The 24666-nt window shown below is 46.1% G+C and overlaps 1 protein-coding gene across 1 annotated transcript in view; it reads right to left on the bottom strand.

Annotated features, from left to right (window-relative positions):
- The window catches only part of LOC116978916 (glypican-4-like), a 77177-nt gene that overhangs the window by 33730 nt on the left and 18781 nt on the right, over positions 1 to 24666 (bottom strand). Inside the window, exons 2-4 of the mRNA XM_033030202.1 lie at positions 20869 to 21027; positions 19114 to 19505; positions 7117 to 7282 (exon numbers count right to left, since the gene is read on the bottom strand). Of these exons, the coding sequence (XP_032886093.1) occupies positions 7117 to 7282; positions 19114 to 19505; positions 20869 to 21027 (717 nt within the window). The remainder of the gene's footprint in view (positions 1 to 7116; positions 7283 to 19113; positions 19506 to 20868; positions 21028 to 24666) is intronic.

Genomic DNA, 24666 nt, shown 5'->3' with positions numbered 1-24666 from the left:
CTGAAGAGCATGGTTGCGATAGGAGTGCTGGAGGCAGTTAGCGAGCCCACAGAGTGGGTCTCCACCATGGTTGCCACGCTAAAAAAGGACAAGAACGAGATAAGAGTGTGCATCAATCCAAAGGACCCGAACGCGTGCATACAACACCTTTGAAAATGGCCTTGCCCACTGGTTTCAGCACCTCGCCCCCGTAAGCATGTAAAGTCGAACTGTCAGCGCTTAGTTGCTCATTGTGCCTAATCTTTCTGAACAGGCTTGTTGACATAACATTGACCTTCGCCCCCGTGTCGAGCTTAGCAGAGAAGGCCGAATTGTTGACAGTAACGAGGACCGAAGGATCCGTGAGTCGAGCAGGTGCGTGTAGGAGTGTGAAAACACTAGCATCTCCTTGAGAACTAATTGGCTCAGAGTGCGGAGTGCTAAGGGTCTGCTTGAGCAGTCCCGCCTGTCTAACTCCAACTTCTACCTGGGCTTACTTAACCTCCGCAATATTTCCCGTGACCAGACCATGGGTTCCCCTGCCCAGCGTCTGATGTCGAGGACAACCAGGCCACCTATGCCGATCGCTCAACAGACCCTGCTACCCAAGGTATTCGAGCCTGCCGTTGTCCAGCAGCGGATTGAACAGAAGCATGAGGTTCAACGGCGTTCCTACGACAGGTCCTGCCGGCCGCTGACGTCCCTACTGCCCGGGCAAGTCGTTCGGATTCAAACTAGCACCGGCTATTCCCGTCTCGCGACCGTGGTTGGTGTGGCTGATTCACCTCGTTCTTACCTGGTGGACTATGAAGGGACTGTCTATCGTCGAAGCCGGCAACACCTGTTGGCTGTGAACGAGCCGAAGCCTCCACCTGCGGGTCCTTATGCTCCACCTCTGCTGTCCCAGCCTGCCCCTGCCGGCTTTCCTGCTGATCCCTGCATGCCCCAGACCCCTCACTTGTTGCGTTCTCCTCCACCGCTGCCGCCTGGTTTTGGCCGGTTTGCCTCCCCTCCTGCATGTTCTCCCTCCCCTCCCGTGTCTCCTGCCCCGGCTGCGTCTCCTCCTGCTTTAACTCCTGCTACGGATGCGTCTCCTCCTGGTTTAACCTTCTCGCCTACTTCTGCTGCGCCTTCTCTTCTTTCCGATGGGGGGGGGGGGAGGTGTTGTATGCACGCGTTCGGGTCGCATTGTTAAGCCGCCTGTTCGCTATGGCGACTTTGTTTAGATTCGTATATTTTATGTAATCACACTGCCATGGCTCTATTTCAATTCTGATTTCTAAGGGGAAGGATGTAGATGGTTTATGCATGCAACCAATAATGTAGCTACCTCAGTACCACTAACCACGCCTTAGTTATCAAGTATAATAACACTCTCTCTCCCTATCTCTCGCTCTCTCTCCAGCACGGTGACAGACTGCGTGCAGTTAGTGCTGGACCATGTTTAATCTGTGTATTTATTAAAGAGTTAAGCTAGAGGTGGCGCTGTCCTGTGTATGGCTGCCCAGCCAGCAGCTGTCTGTCTTTTCATCGTTTTATTTTTATTTTTAGTTAGTTAGTGTTTTGTTTGGAGGTCTAGACTTTTTTATGTGGGGGGTGGGGGAGAAGGGGGAAACTACCTTTCAGGGTCCCTACCTGGTCGGAGAGGCAGCTTTTCTCCGGGCTGCAGCTTCGACCCGTCCTCGCGGCCTACCAGCGGGCCTGGAGCGGCATTTCCTGTGGGGGACCGCCCAGAACCTCGGCTTCGGCGGCGGCACAGCGCTGGAGCACTATCGTGGAGCGGGCGATGCCTTGCCTGGGTCGCCGCGCTGGAGCTCCGGTGAGCTGAAGAACCGCTGGGAACAACATCGCGGAGCTGCTGGTCTGTGGAGCAGCCAGCTGCGGGCGGTGGCGCCGAACTTTACACCGGGAGCCTGGGATCTCGCGACGAGATCACCAGTAGTGGAGCTCCAACCGGCGCGGCTTTGTTGGCTTCAGAGGCCGCGGCCTCCAGTACGGAAGCGGCCGTTCCAGGGTTCCCAAGCCGCGGAGAGGACTCTCCCGACGCCGGAGCACCACTACCCGGCGAGAACGGCCTGGAACATCGGGCCTCCGTAGAGGCAACTGCGGAGGCCTCAATAGGCCCGACTATGGGTGAACTGGGGTTGGGGACTGGACATTGTGCCTTCCCTCATAATGGGAACCATTGTGGGGGGATGTTTTTTATGTTCTAAAACTCTTATTAATGTTATGTCTGTTCTTTCTTTATGTGCTGCAAAATGGCAATAAGCATTTCACTACACCTAGTGTGTATGTGACTAATAAAATACCTTTGATACCTTTAAGTAAAGTTACAAGTGTGTGAGAATCACTTCTTTACAGTTTGTTAACTGTTCAATATGTTCTGCAATATTCCAAGATTTGTCAGAGTACAGTTGAAGAATTATACAGATTGGAAATGTACAGCCCAAAGTGCTGGAGTAATTCAGCGGCAAGCAGCATCAGCATTAGATATAGACCCTTGGGCCTAACTTGTCCATGCCATCCGAACCTGAGCTAGCCCTATGTGCTGGCATTTAGCTCATATCCCTCAACTCCTATCCATGTACCCTTTCTAAATGTTTTTAAAATATCATAATTGTACATGCCGTTACAACTATTTCCATATATTTACCATCCTACCTGTGAAAAACTTCACTCATGTCCCCCTCAAAGCTTTCCACTCTCATCTTAAAATTATAGCCTCTTGCCTTAGATTTCCTAACCCAGTGAAAAAGAATGTGGCCATTCACATTATTTATGCCCCTCATGATTTTAAAACGTCACCTCTCATTCTCCTTCACTCCAGCCTATCTAGTCCTTCATAATGTCATAGCATCTCAGTGTGGAAACAGGCCCTTTGGCCCAACTTGGCCATACTGGCCAACATGTCCCATCTATACTAGTCCCACCTGCCTATGTTTGGCCCATATCGTTCCAAACCTGTGCTATCCATGTACCCATCTAAATGTTGCTTAAACATTGCAATAGTACCTGCCTCAACTACCTCCTCTGGCAGCGCTTTCCATACACCTACCACCCTTTGCGTGAAAAAGTTACCCCGCTGGTTCCTATTAAATCCTTCTCCCCTCACCTTAAGCCTATGCCCTCTGGTTCTTGATTCCCCAATGCAAGAGAATCTGTACGTCCACCCGATTTATTCCTCTCATGATTTTGTCCACCTCTATAAGGTCACCCTTAATCCTCCTGCGTTCTAACCTCCTCCTCCTCAACCTCATCCGAAAGCGCAGGCCTTTGAGTCCTGGCAAAATCCTAATAAATCTTCTCTGCACCTCTTCCAGCTGAATATCTTTTCTATAGCATGGTGCCCAAAACTGAACACAATTCTCTAAAAGTAGCCTCGCCAATGTCTTATATAGCTGCAACTTCTATACTCAATACTCTGACTGATGAAGGCCAATATGCCAAAAGCCTTTTTGACCACCCTATCTGCCTGTAGTGCCACTTTCAATACCTGCAATCCCAGATTCTTCTTCTCCACAACATTCACTGTGTAGGTCCTGCCCATGTTAGTCTTCCCAAAATGCAACACCTCACATTTCTCAGTATTCAATTCCATCAACCATGCCTTAGCCTACCTGATCAACCAATCAAGATCCTGCTGCAATTTTTGACCATCTTCACTATCTACAATACCACCCACCTTTGTGTCATCTGCAAACTTGCCATGTACGTTTTCATCCAAATCATTGACATAGATGACAAACAGCAATTACTCCAGCAGCGAACCCTGAGGTGCACCACTAGTGCACCAGTACAAAAAGCAACCTTCCACCATCACCCTCTGCTTTCTTCCACAAAGCCAGTTTTTATCCATTCAGCTGCTTGGATCCCATGGGATCTTACCCACCAGAGCAGCCTACCATATGGAAGAACCTTGTCGAATGGCTTATTGAAATCCATGTATACAACGTCTACAGCTCTGTACTCTTCAACCATTTTCGTCACATCTTCAAAAATGATTTGTGAGACACGACTTCCCACCTACAAAACCATGCTGACTATTCCTAATCAGCCCTTTTCCATCTTAATGCACGCATATCCTATCCCTCAGAATACTCTTGAATAACTTTCCGACCACAGATGTTAAGCTCACAGGCATTTGGTTTGCAGCCTTTCATTAGTCCTTCTTGAATAGAAACACATTTGCCACCCTCCAGTCTTCCGGCACCTCACCTGCATTTAGCTCATAAATCTCAGCCAGGGCTTCTGCAATTTTGTCTCCAACTTCAAAGTGTCCTTGGATATATCTAATCCAGCCTGGAAGATTTGTCTACATTAAGCATTTCTTCGAACGTAACGCTGACTGCTGTCAAGAGACTTCCATTAACTGCCCCAAGTTCCTCCATCCTCCTGTCTTTCTCCTTCGTAAATACAGAGGTGACTCATTGAGTACTTTGCCCATCTCCTGAGGCCCCAGAGAGTTGCACACTTTGATTCGAGGGGTCCCACTCTCACTCTGATTGCCCTTTTTTCCCTTAACCTATATATCATATAGTTCACATCTATATCCATCGTGTGTGTGTGTGTGTGTGTGTGTGTGTGTGTAGAATAACATCTAGCGGCCAATAACGACGCGCTAAGACGAACATTTTCACATATTCCGGTAGTCATTTAACCCATGATCTCCGATGACACCTTATCTGATAAATTTATCCTTTATTTCTCGAGCTATTAATGAACATGTTCACAAATCTGACAATACGTTCACAAAAACAAAACGGCGTCTTTCGCTGATGATGTCACAATGTGTTCCACGCGCTGAAGAACGAGCTCTCGGGTCGGGTCCTTCTCCCACTCCTCCTCTTCTCACCACCTATCGTATCGTATCGTCTCTCCGTCTGCACTGCTGCCTAACATCGAGTTGGCAGCCTTTGGTGGACACCGATTTCGACACTCCACCACGGGTGCCTGTAGACTTTAACATCACGGAGCTCGCGATCCCTTTGCCAGGGATCAACCTCTGAGCTCTACCACAGGAGTCTGCAGGACATTAACATCACGGAGCTCGCAGTCTCTGGTCAGAGACTGACTTTGGGAACTCCGTAGGAGTTTCGACCGCCCCGACGCGGGAGTTTCGATCGCCCTGATGCGGGGGCTTCGACCGCCCCGACTACGGATGGCTCGACTGCCCCGACCGCGGGAGAATAAAAGAGTAAGAAGATTGGACTTTATTGCCTTCCATCACAGTGAGGAACATGGAGAATCCGTGGATGTTTATGTTAACTTTTATGTGTGCCTTGTTACTTTCTTTTTGGTATGGCTGCACGGTAATACGAATTTCACTGTACCTTAATTGGTACATGTAACAATACACTGACCTTGAAACAAAAGATCATCTATTTATGTTCTCCAGAGATGATGTCCGAGTTACTCCTGTACATTGTATTTGTAAATGATCATCTGCAGATCCTTCTGCTAATGGAGATAGAGGTTTCTCCGTTCTTTAACACTCCTCAGGCCGTGTCATTCACTGTGTATGTTCTTCACTTCACATCTTGTGCACTTATCGTAGTTAAATCGCATCTGCCATTCCCTTCCTCACTTGATCCTGTGGTAACTTTTGACCTCTTCTTTGCACCACACCATCAATTTCAGTGTCAGTGTCAACCACAAACATACACAATACCTACAATTGCACTCATTAATTAATATATGTGATAAACAACAGGTGATCCATTACTGATCCACTTCTGGCCACAGGCCTGAAATCTTAAAAAAAATAACACCACTACAACCATCTCTCTGCTTCCACCAAGATAATTTTATAAACAATTTGACTCACTCACCCTGGATCCTGTGTGATCTAACCTTTCAGACCAGCCTACCATGTGGGTTCTATGTAAATGACCTAGCTCTTTGTTATGGGTACGCCAAAATGCCGGAGAAACTCAGCGGGTGCAGCAGCATCTATGGAGCGGAGGAAATAGGAAACGTTTCGGGCTGAAACCCTTCGGCCCGAAACGTTGCCTATTTCCATCGCTCCATAGATGCTGCTGCACCCGCTGAGTTTCTCCAGCATTTTTGTGTACCTTCGATTTTCCAGCATCTGCAGTTCCTTCTTAAACACTAGCTCTTTGTCATCTCCAAAAACCCAAATATATGAGACACAAAGCCATGTTGACTATCCCTAATCAGTCCTTGCCTTTCCAAATATAGATAGAACTGCATTTTGTTGTCTCTGTACTGTACACTGACAATGACAATTAAAGTTGAATCTGAATCTGATCTGAACTTGACTCTCAGAATCCTCTGCAGTAACTTTCCCACCACTGCCCAGAAAATTGTTTTGCCTGGCTTGTCCTTGCAGGCTTTCTTAAATAAGGACCACACCAGCCATCCTCCTGTCCTGTGGTCACCCATGCAGGTCACCCTATGTAGTCTCAACCTTCCACCGCCCTTGGAACGTCAAAGACTCACGGCATTCCTCATCTGTGCTAAAAGGGAGATCACATATTTTTCAATCATGACCACTTGTTCTAAATTGCTGCATGTCAAGAAATATCCTCGCTATATCCATCTTGTATTTACTTTATAGAACTTGTTTTTCACCAGTGCATTCAATTGATATATTGATTAAAAAATGCATTCATTTAAGTTCCCCTTCACTAACCAGATTCATTACCTTTAAAATCATACATAGACAATAGACAATAGGTGCAGGAGTAGGCCATTCGGCCCTTCGAGCCAGCACCGCCATTCAATGTGATCTGATCATCCCAAATCAGTACCCCACTCCTGCCTTCTCCCCATATCCCCTGACTTTGCTATTTATCTAGCTCTCTCTTGAAAGTATCCAGAGAACCGGCCTCCTGTGAGGCAGAGAATTCCACAGACTCACAACTCTGTGTGAAAAAGGTGGATCAAGGGCTAAAATAAAAGTATACCTAATTTCAATGCACCGTCACGGACACAAGCAGCTAATGGAATCCTTCCGAGCCATAATTCTAACGATTATCCACAAACCAGCACTCTTTGTTAATGGGTCCTCCTCTCCTCCCACTACAAACCCCATCTCCCCACATTTCCACATCACTATGGTCAGTTGTTGTAGGAGGGGGGGGGGGGGGGGGGGGGGCAAGAAGAGAGAGAACTCACCAATAAAGTTGTTCCATTCTATGTCCAGATCTGCCAGATTGGCCAAGCATCCCTTCATGACATTGAGACAGTAGTTGTTGCACGGTTTAACTGCAAATATCCCACGACAGTGAGGACAATACAACATCTTCAGCAGTGCATCAGCACACTCCGTTGTTGGATTGACCTATTTTTACATTAGAAAAATTATACAATACAAATACAATATCACAAATTTCAATGTAATGCCAGTTTACAACCTTCATGTTTAGGTTTCTTTTAAATAGTTCTCAATAATTAATAGACAGCGTGTTAATAGGAAGACTGCCCAAGAGAGGATGGTGGTAAATTGCCCTTATGGAACCACTGTCCGCTTAAAGTACTTCCACAGTACTGTTGGGTTGGAAGTTCATGGACTTCAGACTACGGCAATGAAAAGAGTCAGGAGTGTTTTATTGTCATGTATCCCAAAACTGAACACTTACTTCCAGCAGCAACAATAGCAGGTTTGTTAACACAGCATTCAATTGATAACACAACAAAAAAACAAAACAATATAGTGCAAAAATAAAACATTGCCCAAAGTCCCTCGCACAAGCCAGGCACTTCATAGTTTGGAGTTTAGTTGTGATAGTAGTGTTCAATAGCCTGATGATCGTTGGGAAGAAGCTGTTCCTGGACATTAGAGATACCAGACTCCAAAAACAACTTCTCGATGACAGGAGTGAAATGGGAGGGTTGCCTGGATGGTGATGACAGGAGTGAAATGGGAGGGTTGCCTGGGTGGTGATGACAGGAGTGAAATGGGAGCGTTGCCTGGGTGGTGTAGTTCCTTGATGCTGACTGCCTTTGAGACAGCACATCTTACAGATCCTTTTGATGGTGTGGAGGGTAGTACCAGCGATGGACCGGGTAATGTTCACCACCTTTTGTAATCTCCTTCGTTCCTGGGCATTCATACGTTCATAAATGATTGGAGCAGAATTACGCCATTCAATCACGGCTGATCTCCCTTTCCCTCTTAACTCCATTCTCCTGCATTCTCCCCATAACTCCTGGCACCCATACTAATCAAGAATCCATCTATCTCTGCCATCAAAATATCAATTGACTTGGCCCCCACAGCCTTCTGTGGCAATGAATTCCACAGATTCACCTCTGACTAAAGAAATTCCGCATCTCCTTTCCTAAAGGAATGTCCTTTTATTCTGAAGCTATGATATATGGTCCTAGACTCTCCTACTAGTGAAAAGATCTTCACCACATTCACTCTATCCAGGCCGAATTGCCAAACCGGGCCATGATGCCACCGGTCAATATGCTCTCTACTGTACAACTGTAGAAGTTCACAAGAGTATTCTTCGACTTATCAAATCTCCTCAATCGGCCAAGGAAGTAGAGGCATTGACAGGTTTTATGATTGCATCAATGTTCTGGGTATAGGGCAGTTCTTGAGATATGCATACCCAGGAAATTGAAGTTGTTGACTCTCTCCACCATTGACGCTTTGATGGTAACAGGTTTGTGGTTCCTCAGTCTTCCTCTTCTACAGTTAACAATCAGTTCTTTAAACAGACTTTTTCAAGCATATGGTTGAAAATTACTTACAGCTACCCACTGTACATGACTAATGATTTAACATTGTCTCTTGGAATACAATTACTTAATGCTTAATGAATACAGGAGAAACTAGCGAAGGACTTGCAATACTACAAAAGTCAACATTGAAAATGGCAGAGCTTCAAGTGCATTTGCAACTATACTTTTTGCTTGTCCGGCTTAGATGATAGATCACAATAAAAAAATGGGTGGTCCAGATTCCAAACATTGATCCAAGGATACAGAAATTAAAAAGGTAGCCACACCATCAGAAATTAGTACAAAAAAGGATGGAAATACTCAGTGGTTAAACAGCATCTGCAGAAAGAGCAATAACATTAACATTCCAGTGAAATGACATTCACAGCCTGGACAACGCACTGGATGACACTGGAAGCCTTTGCATTCAGTAAATAGAACAAGAACTTGTTAAAGGCTCAAATGTGGGTGACTAATAAGTGGCATGACAAACAATTGCGGGTTGCAAATCGATTATGTCAGAGTCATAGAGCAGAGGATCAGGCCCTTCAGCCCATCTCCTTGCTGCTCTTTGTACCTACTTTGGCAGCATGAATCCCTATCTGATTCATTGGTATGCTTCCTTTCTCACTAACAGAGTACAGATTGTAAAGGTGAATAAAACCCTTTCATCTGCCATCACAACCAATGTCGGGGCTCCCCCGGGTTGTGTAAGTTCAGCTATGCTTTTTACCTGTTACACTGATCTGATTGTCATCCAGGATGGGGAGGAATCTGCCTACAGACAGGAAGTGTCACAGCTGGCGTCCTGGTGCCATGCTCTTAAGACAGTGGAACTGATTGTAGAATTCAGGAGAGCTCCCCCTCCCCTCACCCCACTCACCATCAACAACACCACAGTCACATCTGTGGAGTCTTTTAAGTTCCTGGGAACCATCATCTTCAAAGACCTTAAGTGGGGGGCTACCATCGACTCCACAGTCAAAAAGGCACAACAGAGGATGCACTTCCTGCGGCAGCTGAGAAAGCACAATCTGCCACAGGTAATGATGGTCCAATTCTATACGGCCATCGTAGAGTCTGTTCTCACTTTCTCCATCATGGTCTGGTTTGGATCAGCCACCTGGAGGTTGCAGCGAATCGTCCGATCAGCAGAGAAGATTATTGGCTGCAACCTTCCCTCCATTGATGAACTGTACACTGCAAGGGCCAGGAAGCGAGTGGGTAAGATCATCTCTGACCCCTCTCACCCTGACCACAAACTCTTTGAATCACTTCCCTCTGGAAGGCGACTCCGGACTGTCAAAGCTGCCACAGCCAGAGATAAAAACAGTTTTTATCCACGAGTAGTTGCTCTACTCAACAGCCAAATATCTGTAGCCTCCCTTTGATCTGCTATTTTGTTGGTTCACATGCATGATCAATGGTGTTTTATCATTAATGTTCTATTATTATTAATGTTTAGTGTTTTTTGAGTCATTCGTAACTGTCACTGTATGTCATGTTGTTACTTGTGGGCGGAGCACCAAGGCAAATTCCTTGTATGTGAATACTTGGCCAATAAACTTACTTACACATATACACCGAATCAATATATTCTAAAGTACTCAGATGACACAGTTCTATTATCTCTGTTAAGTAACTCAGACAACCCTGGGCTACACCAACTCGGCGTGAACAAACTGGTCGAGTGGACTGATAATAATGCTCTTGAGATTAACACAAAGAAAACAGAAGAGATTGTATTTGGCTCACCATCTGACTCTCATAAAGTTTCTCTTGTTATCCATTATGAAAAAATCAAAGTAGGTATTTTCATTTAAATACTTGGGGGTAACAATAGACCATCAGTTATCATGGAATGACCACATATAGCCAGTGGAGGAGGTACTCTAGACGGAGGGCGCCCTCGCTTACGGGGCCGCGCTACCAGCTGATCAACGTCAATATGCGCCGGCTTCAGCCGTGCAACCTAACAGTCTCATGCCGACGCCCCATGTCCAGGACGAATGTAGATGAGCCATGCTCTAGGACTCGGAAGGGACCCTTGTACAGCCCTGGTAACCTTCTCTGGAGAGGTCTACCAGGGCCGTCATCGATGCCCGGATGGAGGGATGAGCAAGCCCATGGAGCACCTCAAACACCCTGCGCCACCAGGCGATGGGGACGATGGGTCGCGGAAGTCCAGTGGAGACATCGCACAGCAGCGTTGTGCCCCCAGGACCACAGACAACGTCCTCCAACTGCAAGCCTGATACCGCTGTGCAATAGGCGGCCATTTCCTCGTCGACCAACTGTGCGGCTGCCAGGGCGGAATAATTAATACCGCCAGCGACTTGGAGAACGGCGTGGACTGCAAGTCTCGATAAGGGGTCGGCCACCCTGTTGTATTTGCCCTCAACGAAGCGGATGGAGGTGGTGTACTCGGACCCATACGCCAACTGCCTCTGCTGCCGGGCGGACCACGGGTCTGAAACCTTGGCGAACGCGAAGGTTAGCGGCTTGTGATCCGTAAATGCAGTAAAAGGCCTCCCCTCCAGGAAGTAGCGAAAGTGGCGTATGGCCACATACAGGGCAAGGAGCTCGCGGTCGAAAGCGCTGAGCACCACTGAGATGCCTGCTGAAGAAGGCGAGTGGCCGCCAGCATCCATCAATGAGCTGATCCAACACTGCCCCAACCGCAACCTCAGAAGCGTCCACCGTCAGGGCGGTCGGGGCATCCTCTCGTGGGTGGACGTGCATCGTGGCCCCAGCCAGTGCCTCCTTAGCCCTCTCGAATGCCGCTGTTGCTTAATCGGACCACTCAACCTCCTTGAGATGACCAGCGATCAGGTGGAAAAGTGGACGCATGATTGCGGCCGACGCCGGCAAGAAACGGTGATAAAAGGTGACCATCCCCACGAATTCCTGTAGGCCCTTAACTGTGGTCGGACGGGGGAACCGGCAGACTGCATCCACCCTGGCCGGCAGAGGCACCACCCGTTGTGGAGTTACGCGGTGGCCGAGGAAGTTGATAGCCGTCACACCAAAACGGCACTTGGACGAGTGTTGGACAAACCAAAATCGCTGAGGCACTGACGCAGCTGACGGGAGGTGAATGCAGTGCTCCTGCCGCGAGTGACTGGCCACGAGTATGTCATCCAAGTACACGAATACGAAGTCCAGGCCGCGGCACACACAGTCCATAAGTCGCTGAAAGGCCTGCGCAGCGTTCTTCAAACCAAACGGCATCCGTACAAATACAAACAGTCCAAATGGCGTTATAATGGCTGTCTTGGGGATATAGTCGGGGTGGACCGGAATTTGGTTGTACCCTTGCATGAGGTCCACCTTGGAAAACACCGATGCTCTGGCCAGATGGGCATTGAAGTCCTGAATGTGCGGGACCGCGTACCTGTCGGAGACGGTCGCATCATTCAGGTGACGGTAATCCCCACGGGCGCCAGCCCCCTCCCACTTTAGGGACCAAGTGGAGCGGTGACACCCATGGGCTATCGGAGGGACGCACGATGCCCATTGCCTCCATCAGGCGGAACTCCCTCCGACCCAGGCGAAGCTTGTCTGGCGCAAGACGACGCGCCTGGGCGTGCACAGGCGGGCCGGTAGTATGAATATGATGCTCCACCCCATGCTTGGCGGCGGAGGAGCGGAAGTGGGGTTCAAGGATGTCCGGAAAATCCGCCAGGGTGTGCGCGACGGTCGCATCCACGGATGACAGGGGGCCATCAGGGCGCGACACGGGATTACCAACGCGGAGGAAGACCGGCTCCAGCGTGACGGAGTGCACCAGGCAACGCCGCTCGACATCCACGAGGAGTGAATGGGCTCGAAGGAAGTTGGCTCCCAGCAGCGGCTGGGAAAGGTGGGCGATGACGAACTCCCACAAAAAGAAGCTGCGGCCAAAGTTGAGGGAGATGGTGCGAACCCCATAGGCGCCAATAGCACACCAGTTAGGAGGGGGCCGCTGTTTGCCCGCACGGATGTCAGCGATGGAGGGAGGCAGAACACTCACTTTGCCACCAGTGTCCACGAGGAATCGACCCCCAGTGCGGCGATCCCAGGCGAAGACGCGATGAATATGGCCGGCCGGCCGCCGAAGGAATCACTGACGACCGGCCCCTTCGTTTCCCGGGAACGGACAGGGTGGGTGACATTGCCTGGCTGCAGCTCCCCAGTGACGATGGCAATAGCACCAACCCCCTCTGCTGGTGTCTGATGGAACTGCAGGCAAATTTGGCTGGGTTGAACTCCAGCGACCTCTGCTGGCGTTGAGTGGAACTGCAGGCGGGCCGTCTGGAAAGACGTGCCTGCAGTGGAATGCCCGATGGCGGCCAGATTTTGCTGAGGGGGCCGACTGAGAGCAGCGGAGACGCGGTCGATTGCAGCCCTGACCTGCTCCGAGCCTCCCGACGCCGCAGGAAGGACGGCCAGCGCTTCCAGGTCCCGCTGGCTGGACATCCACAGCTGGTCGGCGTGCTCGGCCAGCACCTGCGTGTCAGTGAAGGGATCCCTGGCGAGCTGCAGACGGATGTCGGGCGGGAGCTGCTGCAGGTAAGTGAATTTAATTAGGAAACAAGGTTCGTGGTCCGCCATTAGGGTGAGCATGTCCTCCAGGATGACAGACGGACGGCAGTCGCCCAGGCCGTCCATTCGGAGAATCCGAGCTGCCCGCTCAGATTCACCAAGGCCAACCCTCCAGATAAGGAATTTCTCAAGGCCCCTATATTTGTTAGTTAACGTGGGAGGGGGGGGGGGGGGGGGGCTCTGAGGTAAGGCCTCGCAGTCGTTTGGTCAAGCGCGCTGACCACGTAAAAGTATTTTGTTTAGTCAAGTTACCCCTCGCACGGCAAATTGTGCCTCTGCCTGCTGGAACCAGATGTCAGGCTCTTCGGTCAACAGAGTTGGGAGTTTAAGTGCGACGGCGTTGTTATCCATCACGACTGTGATGAACAACGGGGTCACCAGTTGTAGTGGCCTGGATGAGGTCAGGAAAAGGCCAGACGTCAGGCAGGTTCAAACAGTAGTAGTTTTAATGACACAGCGAGAACACACACATCCCCAAGAGGGACCTCGGGAAACCCCGTGGCAGACCAAAGCCCCTGTCCCTCAATAGCCGAGGGGGATGACCCTAGGAGTGGCCTAACCCCCAGGGACCGCCACAACAATTAAAAATCTGCTCAAAGATTGTAGGTCAACCACTTCAGAAATTGTATGAATCATTCTACCATAAAAACATACTAAGGATGGCCAACAACATTTCTTCTGACCCCAACCACGTTCAGAACAGTGAGTACAATTTGTCAAACCTGAGATATAGGGTTCCAAAATTTAATAAGGTTAGACTGAAACACTCTTTTGTGCGCCAGTCAATCCTCGAACTAAATACGGCGCTTAATCCCAGATCAAATGCACGCTGATGGGCCGTAAATCTTGTCTTCTGTTATTGTAATGTTATGTTGAATGTATGTATTTTTGGGTCCTGTCTTGATGTCTTAATGCTTGTCTTCTCTTGTCTATTTTGTCTTTTCTGTGATGCTGTAAATGGAGCTGATGCGATGCAAAACAAATTTCAGACTTGCTCTGACAAAGTTAAATCATATCGTATCTCAGTCTGAAGAAGGGTCTCGACCCGAAATGTCCCCATTCCTTCTCTCCAGAGATGCGGCCTGAGGTACTCCAGCATTTTGAGTCTACCTTCAATTTAAACCAGCATCTACAGTTCTTTCCTACACCTCAATTTCCAGACTCAATACTCACTGATGAAGGCTACTGTACTGAAAGACTTCTTTACCAAAATGCTGGAGTAACTCAGCGGGTCGGGCAACATCTCTGGAGAGAAGGAATGGTTGGGACCCTTCTTCAGACTGAGTCTGGAGAAATGGAAACGAGATATTTAAATAGAAAGATATGCAAAAAAATAACGTCGATAAAGGAAACAGGCCATTGTCAGCGGTTTGCTAGGCAAGAACTAGAACCTAGTGCGACTTAGGTGGGGGTGTCAGGGGTTACGTGAAGTTAGAGAAATCATAATTCATACCACTCTGTTGTAAGCTGCCCAAGCGAAATATGAGATGCTGTTCCTCCACTTTGTGATTAGCCTCACTCTGACAATGGAGGAGGCCTAGGACTGAAAGGTCAGTGTGGGAATGGGAAGGGGAATTAAAGTGTTTAGCAACTGGGAGCTCAGGTAGGTCCAGACAGACTGAGCGAAGGTGTTCAGCAAAACGTTTCCAAAATACTATAAAAAATGCTGTATGTTTTCATTCATTAGAGTGGTGGCTCGGGGAGTTAAGAGTCTGTTGCATACTTGACTTTGTATCCCTGACACTCACGCCAGCTGATGATCAGTATAGCTTGTGTTGGTTTACCTAACCCATTGTGAGTTGTGCGTTTTAAGAAATGAACCTTAACATTAGCGTATAGTCGGCAGGATTTCGCTGAGACCATCAACAAACAATTGAGTAAGATGCCACAGTTTGACCGGGATCGGATGGGGAGAAATAAAAGTGCACTAGTCGGACCCCTTGACTTCCCGAAGAAGCTCCCGGAAAAACATAGGTCCCCGTCAGAAGGTTGATCTGGTGTCCCTGCCGACAACAAAGGTAATACCAACTGTATTGAGATTTTTGCTACTGGGAAAGTAGTTGGCAATTAGATGGAGACTAAAATGGGTTGTCATAAATTAGTATGTTTTTGCTACCTCGAGAGTAGTCGGCGAGTGGGCATGGCAAACTAAAAAAGTTTGTCGCAAATTTGTAATTTGCTACTAGGAAATAAGTTGGTAAGAGATTTTGTTACTAGGAGAGTAGTTGGTACGGTATTTTGCTACAAGGAAAGTAGTCGGCAATTGGCTCCGCTAACTAAAAAAGTTTGTCGTTCACAAAGTAGCCGGGCTGAGAGAGACTCGCGGCTATAGGGAATAATCTGGATAAAAGTGACGGGGGAACACCCGTATTTTGCTACTAGGAAAGTAATTGGTGATTGGCTCCGCAGGTAGAAAGCCTGTTGTTCGCAATTAAGTAAGTGTTAAAAGACACGGTAATAATGGGTAACAATTTGGACAACCAAGTGACAGGGGAACGCCTGTGCAACACGTGTTATTTGAATCTTAAAAGTAATATGCCAGTAGGCAGATGATCAAGTGAAAAGGGCCAAGGTAGAGAGAGAAAGCACTGAAAAGAAGAGTTCAGAAAACAAGCAATTAGTGGTTTAGAACAAACCTGGTACCGGTAAGTCCTCTAGAGACATGGCATGGCGACCCTGTTTATAGAAGAGGGGGATGAAGGAACAAAGTCGGGAATAGTTTAGACCACCTCCTCCATATAAGATCCCGCAGGGAGGGGGGAGGCTCCAACATCCCTATAGGGAAAGGGCTAAGGCAGAAGAGGAAGAAGGAGCAGCAATTGAATCCAGCAGCGAGTTATGCTCCTGTCCCATTTAGGAAACCTGAACGGAAACCTCTGGAGACTTTGCGCCCCACCCAAGGTTTCCGTGCGGTTCCCGGAGGTTGCAGGTGGTTGCAGGTAGTGGAAACAGGTAGGGAGTCTGACAAAAACCTCCGGGAACCGCACGGAAACCTTGGGCGGGGCACAAAGTCTCCAGAGGTTTCCGTTCAGAGTACCAGAGAGAAACAGCAGATAAATAACAGAAGATGGGAAAAGGAAAAAAAGCATGAGAATCGAGGCTGCTCAAGAACTTTAAATCACAGCCAACCGTTTAAAACAAACTTGCCTTCAACTTTTAATAACTTTTGGCACACAGCTCGCCTCTGCTGGAGAGACAGAGAGGAGTTGGCGAGTGACCCGACGGGTGTGGGGTGTGGCAAGACCCTAAATGACAGGGAGTCTGACCAATCACAATCTGGATCACTGTCCAATCACAGCGCCCAGGATCCTGACTGACAAGGAATTGGATATCCCATTGTCAATCATACCAGCCTGCCTAATTCCGAGCAGATGAGGGCTTTTCGGGGATTGGTTAAACATTTTCATTTTAACTCTCTCACTCCAACAAGAAGACGACTTTCACAACTGCTGCTGCTACACTAACCACACTACAAGCCTCAGCCCTCCCAGTCCACCTGGCCATTATTAAGTGCAACGCCCATACGAGTAGCCATGACAAAGTCAATAGACAATAGGTGCAGGAGTAGGACATTTGGCCCTTAGAGCTGATCATCCCCAATCAGTACCCCGTTCCTGCCTTCTCCCCATATCCCCTGACTCCGCTATTTTTAAGAGCCCTGTCTAGCTCTCTCTTGAAAGCGTCCAGAGAACCTGCCTCCACTGTCTGTGAGAAAAAGTGTTTCCTCGTCTCCATTCTAAATGGTTTACTCCTTATTCTTAAACTGTGGCCCCTGGTTCTGGACTCCCCCAACATCTGGAACATGTTTCCTGCCTCTAGTGTGTCCAATCCCTTAACAATCTTATACGTTTCAATGAGATTCCCTCTCATCCATCTAAACTCCAGAGTGTGCAAGCCCAGCTGCTCCATTCTCTCAGCATATGATAGTCCCGCCATCCCGGGCATTAACCTTGTAAACCTACGCTGCACTCCCTCAATATCAAGAGTGTCCTTCCTCAAATTAGGGGACCAAAACTGCACACAATACTCCAGGTGTGGTCTCACTATGGCTGTGTACAACTGCAGAAGGACTTCTTTGCTCCTATATTCGATTCCTCTTGTTATAAAGGCCAACATGCCATTCACTTCCTTCACTGCCTGCTGTACCTGCATGTTTACTTTCATAGACTGATGTACAAGGACCCCCAGATCCCGTTGTACTTCCCCTTTTCCCAACTTGACGCCATTTAGATAGTAATCTGCCTTCCTGTTTTTGCTACCAAAGTGGATAACATCACATTTATCTGCATTAAACCTCATCTGCCATGCATCTGCCCACTCCCCCAACCTGTCCAAGTCACCCTGCATTCTCATAGCATCCTCCTCACAGTTCACACTGCCATCCAGCTTTGTGTCATCCGCAAATTTGCTAATGTTACTTTGAATCCCTTCATCCAAATCATTGATGTATATTGTAAATACCTGCGGTCCCAGCACCGAGCCTTGTGGTACCCCACTAGTCACTGCCTGCCATTCTGAAGGACCCGTTAATCCCTACTCTTTGTTTCCTGTCTGCCAACCACTTCTCTATCCATGTCAGCACTCTACCCCGAATACCATGTGCCCTAATTTTGCCCACTAATCTCCTATGTGGGACCTTATCAAATGCTTTCTGAAAGTCCAGATACACTACATCCACTGGCTCTCCCTTGTCCATTTTCCTAGTTACATCTTCAAAAAATTCCAGATTAGTCAAGCATGATTTCCCCTTCGTAAATCCATGCTGACTCGGACCGATCCTGTTATTGCTATCCAAATGTCTGGCTGTTTCATCTTTTATAATTGACTCCAGCATCTTCCCCACCACCGATATCAGGCTAACTGGTCTATAATTCCCTGTTTTCTCTCTTTCTTAAAAAGTGGGATAACATTAGCTACCCGCCAATCCACAGGAACTGATCCTGAGTCTATAGAATATTGGAAAATTATCACCGATGCATCACAATCCATGTTTCAGTCTGTATAACACGTTATCACGAATCCCACAGCCAACAATGGACCATTGGCTCCACTTTTTCATGATCATTGTTACTTTTTGCTTATCTTTCTTTCATTTGTTTTATATCTCTTTAGCACTGTTTATATCTCTCGTTTCCCTTTCTCCTGACTCTCAGTCTGAAGAAGGGTCTCGACCTGAAACATCACCTATTCCTTTTCTCCGGAGATGCTGCCTGACCCACTGAGTAGTAGCTTTACTCAACCACAGATCTTGCATTCATTCAAATACACAGCTGCTTACAAATCTAAATATTCATCTTTGCAAATAAAAATGTAAGAGTATGTTGAATGTTTCATCATGGCATGGTTGCATCTCAAGTGAGTATGCAAAAATATTCAGTTGTAAGGATGATTAGTTAATTTTGTTTTGAGAAAGCAAGGGGGCAGACATAATGGAAGAATGGGTTATTTGTGGTCTAAGTTATTTTGCCAAAAGGTTCTCAACCAGCCAAGTTGCATCCTGCAATAACATCCCTATTTCATTCAGTCACACCAGTCTCTGGCCTGTATTAATACCACTATCACCATACCTGGCATTGAAACAATTTTTTAAACAGTAAAACAACCACGCGATGCAGCACTGGTAAATGAAGCGAAGCAATGCAAAATAGACTGCGTCAATTGTTGAACTGTTAAACTATAGTTTGAAAACATGAACGTTAAAAATGCAGTTTTGTGGGAAAATTTGCATGTCCATGGAAAGTGAACCTGTAATGCGGTTTGAGTGTGAAGTGATAAATATCAAAGTCTGGATGTGATTCTTACTTCATAAACAATACCAAAATGAAGAGATTTTGGATAAAGAAACAATTTACTTACTGTGGATACTTTGCCCACAACCTCTCTTGCAACTCTAAGGCCTTGTGCAAATGTTCGAGCAGCAATAAATGCCCTTGTCACTTGGAGTTTCAGCTTGCGTGGCACGTCTCCAAATGGCTTCAGCTGCTCTGTATATTTGCTAATGCAATCCAGATACTCTTCCGTGAAATGGTATTGAGGGTTTATCAACCGAAACATCCGCTCCAGAAGACGAGCCCAGAAGTCATTCAACATGTCTTCCAAGTTTAGATTTCCAGCCATGTAGTATTTCTTCAACTCTTTAAATAAGTCCTGGAACACGTCTGCGTTTTTCTTATAAACCATGCCGTAAGTATGTACAAACATATCATTTAAGGATTTTTCAGCATTATTTACTAATTCCTTGAAAAATTCTGTGGAAATTAATGAATTTGTTTTGTTAGCATCTATTATTTGATGATTATTGATTAAAGCAAGCACTTCAAGTCTTAACATTCACGACCATTATAACAAAAGTAGGTAGACTTAAGTAGGTTAAACAGTTAAGTAGGTAGATTTATCAGAATTTGTAAACAATGACACGCGTTTCCTTTTTCTTCCCTTTTTCAGGTTATTTTAAAAACATTGAATAGTTGCAATACTGGAATCCACTTAGCCTTAACCTCTCCATCAGCTCTTCACCGGATCATGACACTCTTCACACTTTTTCTCCATCAGCTATTCACCGGATCATGACTACTCTTCACATTTTTTCTCCATGGAATTGGAGAATATTTAACCAATATTGGTTAAATCTATGATGGCGAAAAATTTGCAATTGAAAATCACCAAGAAATTTGTCTTCACCTCATCTGCCTCCGAAACATTCAATATTCCAACAAAGTCACGTTAAAACTTTCCCCAAGTCCAGATATGACAAAAAATGCATCTCATCAGAACCATGTCCTCTATTCACTTTGACCCCTACTTGCAATTCCTCAATAGCTTTTAGCCCATCCAGAACTTCAATTTCTTCTCCCATGGCACGAAGTTCATACCCAAGTTTCTCACCTTCAACCTTGAAATTCTACCATATTCGGTCATTCTTTCCCAAGGCATCCTTTACCGTGCAAATATTAATTCTCTTTCATTACATAGTACACAATCTAAAGCAGCCTAGTCCCTGGTAGCTTCCTCAATGCACAGCTCAAAGAAATCTCTCAAATATAATCCATGAAGTTATCCTCACAGCTGCCCTTACCAACTTAATAGACCCAATCCAAATTAATGTTCAGTGCGTTTCTGGCAAGTCTGCATTATCTCTCGATTTATACTGTCTTCCATTTCTATAATGGGCCCATTACACAACTTAAACATAAAATTTCCCATCTCCTCTTAAATCGACTCCCTTAGTGAGCCCCTGAGCCAATATGACTCATCACCATTGAACTGATGTCATCCTTTATTAACAGCTTTCCCAGCTCCTTTTGCCTTCCACCAAACCACCTGAACTGTCAAATATCCCAAGACCATTCACTGCATGCATTTGTCACCTTGCAACCATGTCTCCATAACTGCTATCAGATCTTAAGCATGAACAATTCCCATACATGGTGTACATGTAAACAAATGTTATTTTATCATTTAGAGCTTGCAACAATCCAAATACCATTGGCAAAAACAATATAAATATTAATGTGGCAAACAACAATTATATATCAATCCCTCCACTATTTACATCGCATACACGAGCAATTATTAAATTCCCATTAAATTATATTTCTCCCTTAGACTTACCATCAAATTTCTTATATCTGGAAGCAAAGGTTGAGTGCAGCGCATTGCTAGTCTCCAACACTTCTTTGCTGAACTCTTGCTGGCTTTGTTGGCTGAGCTTCTCTTCCATTTCAGAGGTACAGCATGTGTGGAGTTGAGGACACACCTTCAAGTGATCTCCTGGCAGCAAGTGAAAGAGATTGGATCATTCTTACTTTGATGTCTATTCCCACTGAGTATTTTTGTGTATCTGTGAAGGATCTATCTTTCATACATCATAATCTGAGCTAAAACCCCAACACCAATCCTAAAAGGACAAAAACAAATTGAAACAAATGGTATTACAGACAATGAAACAGCCTGGATAGGGAACCTGTTATGATGGAGGAGATCGATATAATGGACATTGAAAGGGCAATATGAAGCTCGGCTGAAATAAATAAGTCGGCTACAGCATTAGCCATGATATAATTGAATATTTGGGCAGTTTTACATGGCCACCTAGTTTACTTTTTTAAATGAAATTCAAACATAACTTGGATGAAAGAGGTGAGGGCTGTAGATTTATTGCCAATAATCTAGTTGGCAACAGAGTTGGCAATAGAAAGCTGCTAATCACTGATAGAGTGCGAAGTATGAGATCATTCAGTTTGTATCCAAGATTATTGAAGAATATTTTCAAAAGTATGAAAAGTTGGAACCACGGTTGAATAATAAAATAAAGGTCAATGTATAGAAATCATTAAAAGCTAGTGAACATTGCAACAAAAAAAAGACCAATTGAAGATTGGCTTCATCTCAAGACACTGAATATGAGTTCTACCAGAACCACACCTGCAACACGACCGTGACATTGAACTGAGGGAGGATCCATGACGTTTGGAGCTTAAAACAGATCATAGAAACATAGAGAATAGGTGCAGGAGTAGGCCATTCGGCCCTTCGAGCCAGCACCGCCATTCAATATGATCATGGCTGATCATCCAACTCAGTATCCTGTACCTGCCTTCTCTCCATACCCCCTGATCCCTTTAGCCACAAGGGCCACATCTAACTCCCTCTTAAATATAGCCAATGAACTGGCCTCAACTACCTTCTGTGGCAGAGAATTCCACAGATTCACCACTCTCTGTGAAAAATGTTTTTCTCATCTCGGTCCTAAAAGATTTCCCCTTTATCCTTAAACTGGGACCCCTTGTTCTGGACTTCCCCAACATCGGGAACAATCTTCCTGCATCTAGCCTGTCCAACCCCTTAAGAATTTTGTAAGTTTCTATAAGATCCCCCCTCAATCTTCTAAATTCTAGCGAGTACAAGCCAAGTCTATCCAGTCCTTCTTCATATGAAAGTCCTGACATCCCAGGAATCAGTCTGGTGCACCTTCTCTGTACTCCCTCTATGGCAAGAATGTCTTTCCTCAGATTAGGAGACCAAAACTGTACGCAATACTCCAGGTGTGGGCATCACCAAGACCCTGTACAACTGCAGTAGAACCTCCCTGCTCCTATACTCAAATCCTTTTGCTATGAATGCTAACATACCATTTGCTTTCTTCACTGCCTGCTGCACCTGCATGCCTACTTTCAATGACTGGTGTACCATGGCACCCAGGTCTCGATGCATCTCCCCTTTTCCTAATCAGCCACCATTCAGATAATAGTCTACTTTCCTGTTTTTGCCACCAAAGTGGATAACCTCACATTTATCCACATTATACTGCATCTGCCATGCATTTGCCCACTCACCCAGCCTATCCAAGTCACCTTGCAGCCTCCTAGCATCCTCCTCACAGCTAACACTGCCCCCCTAGCTTAGTGTCATCCGCAAACTTGGAGATGTTGCATTCAATTCCCTCGTCCAAATCATTAATATATATTGTAAATAGCTGGGGTCCCACCACTGAGCCTTGCGGTACCCCACTAGTCACTGGCTGCCATTCTGAAAAGGACCCGTTTACTCCTACTCTTTGCTTCCTGTCTGCCAGCCAGTTCTCTACCCAGATCAATACTGAACCCCCAATACCGTGTGCTTTAAGTTTGTATACTAATCTCTTATGTGTGACCTTGTCAAAAGCCTTCTGAAAGTCCAGATATAACACATCCACTGGTTCTCCCTTATCCACTCTACTAGTTACATCCTCGAAAAATTCTATAAGATTCGTCAGACATGATTTACCTTTCATAAATCCATGCTGACTTTGTCCAATGATTTCACCACTTCCAAATGTGCTGCTATCCCATCTTTAATAACTGACTCTAGCAATTTGCCCACTACCGATGTTAGACTAACTGGTCTGTAATTCCCTGTTTTCTCTCTCCCTCCCTTTTTAAAAAGTGGGATTACATTAGCTACCCTCCAAACCTCAGGAACTACTCCAGAATCTAAAGAGTTTTGAAAGATTATCACTAATGCATCCACTATTTCTGGGGCTACTTCCTTAAGTACTCTGGGATGCAGCCTATCTGGCCCTGGGGATTTATCAACCTTTAATCCATTCAATTTATCTAACACCGCTTCCCGGCTAACCTGGATTTCACTCAGTTCCTCCATCTCATTTGACCCCCGGTCCCCTGCTATTTCCAGCAAATTATTTATGTCTTCCTTAGTGAAGACAGAACCAAAGTAGTTATTCAATTGGTCTGCCATGTCCTTGTTCCCCATGATCAATTCACCTGTTTCTGACCTACATTTGTTTTAACTAATCTTTTTCTCTTCACATATCTATAAAAACGTTTGCAGTCAGTTTTCATGTTCCCTGCCAGTTTTCTTTCATAATCTATTTTCCCTTTCCTAATTAAGCCATTTGTCCTCCTCTGCTGGATCAGTTATGATTTACTGAATGATAGAATAGCAAGATGATTTAAAATATTTTGACCAGTACCAATGTTCCTCAAACACTCATTCACCCCACCCCCCATCTCGCTCCTTCTTCCACCTGTCCACAGAAACATCATCTGTATAGGAAGGAACTGCAGATGCTGGTTTAAATCGAAGATAGACACAAAAAGCTGGCGTAATTCAGCGGGTCAGACAGCATTTCTAGAGAAAAGGAATAGGTGATGTTTTGAGTCAAGACCCTTCTTTAGAACCATAAACAGTTCAGAAACATCATTATCCTGTTTGCTATTTGTTCAGGTTCCATGTTAGAATACAATATAAATTCAGCTTTTCTGACTAATCCCAACACAAAATTATTACTTTTGATTGCATTCAAATCACCTGTTGTATTCCATTTGCAGGCCATTCCTGTGTTCCAAATGCTCCACTTATGGATACCCCTATAAACAAGCAAGCTCCAATAATGTTTGTCATATTTCTCCCCTTCCACCTGCACTCCTTCCTCTAACTTGACAACTAGCACATCCCTCACACCTTCTATCTTTTCATCTCTGGCCTTTGTTAAACCATCTGCCCATCAAAATTTCTCCCCTCGCCTGTATCAACCAAAGATCATAGAGCCGAGCAAGATGGTCCACTCGGCGAAAAAGCCGTAGTAGGTCATGGGTAATTTTTTGTGCCATCTTCGGAACCGGCTTCGCGATTAGTATCTTTGCCTGCAAGTGTAGAGTAAGCAGCGCCACAGAAAGTGGTGGGTTCCTGGAACGCCTTGCAGGGGTAGTGATGGAGGCAGATACAATAGTGGTATCTCGGAGACTTTGGGATCAGAACATGAAAATGCAGTAAATGGAGGGATATGGATATGGCAAGCAGAGGAAATTAGTGTAACGGCATCGTGTTGAGCACAGACATTGTGAGCCAATTTGCCTGCTGCTGTGCTGTACTGTTCTATGTTCATATCTGATGAATGAACAAGGAGCG

The sequence above is a fragment of the Amblyraja radiata genome, chromosome 12, assembly GCF_010909765.2.
Source record: "Amblyraja radiata isolate CabotCenter1 chromosome 12, sAmbRad1.1.pri, whole genome shotgun sequence".
Taxonomy (NCBI): Eukaryota; Metazoa; Chordata; class Chondrichthyes; order Rajiformes; family Rajidae; genus Amblyraja; species Amblyraja radiata.
The sequence above is the reverse complement of the archived record's forward strand: the minus strand, read 5'-3'. Positions and strand labels throughout refer to the sequence as shown.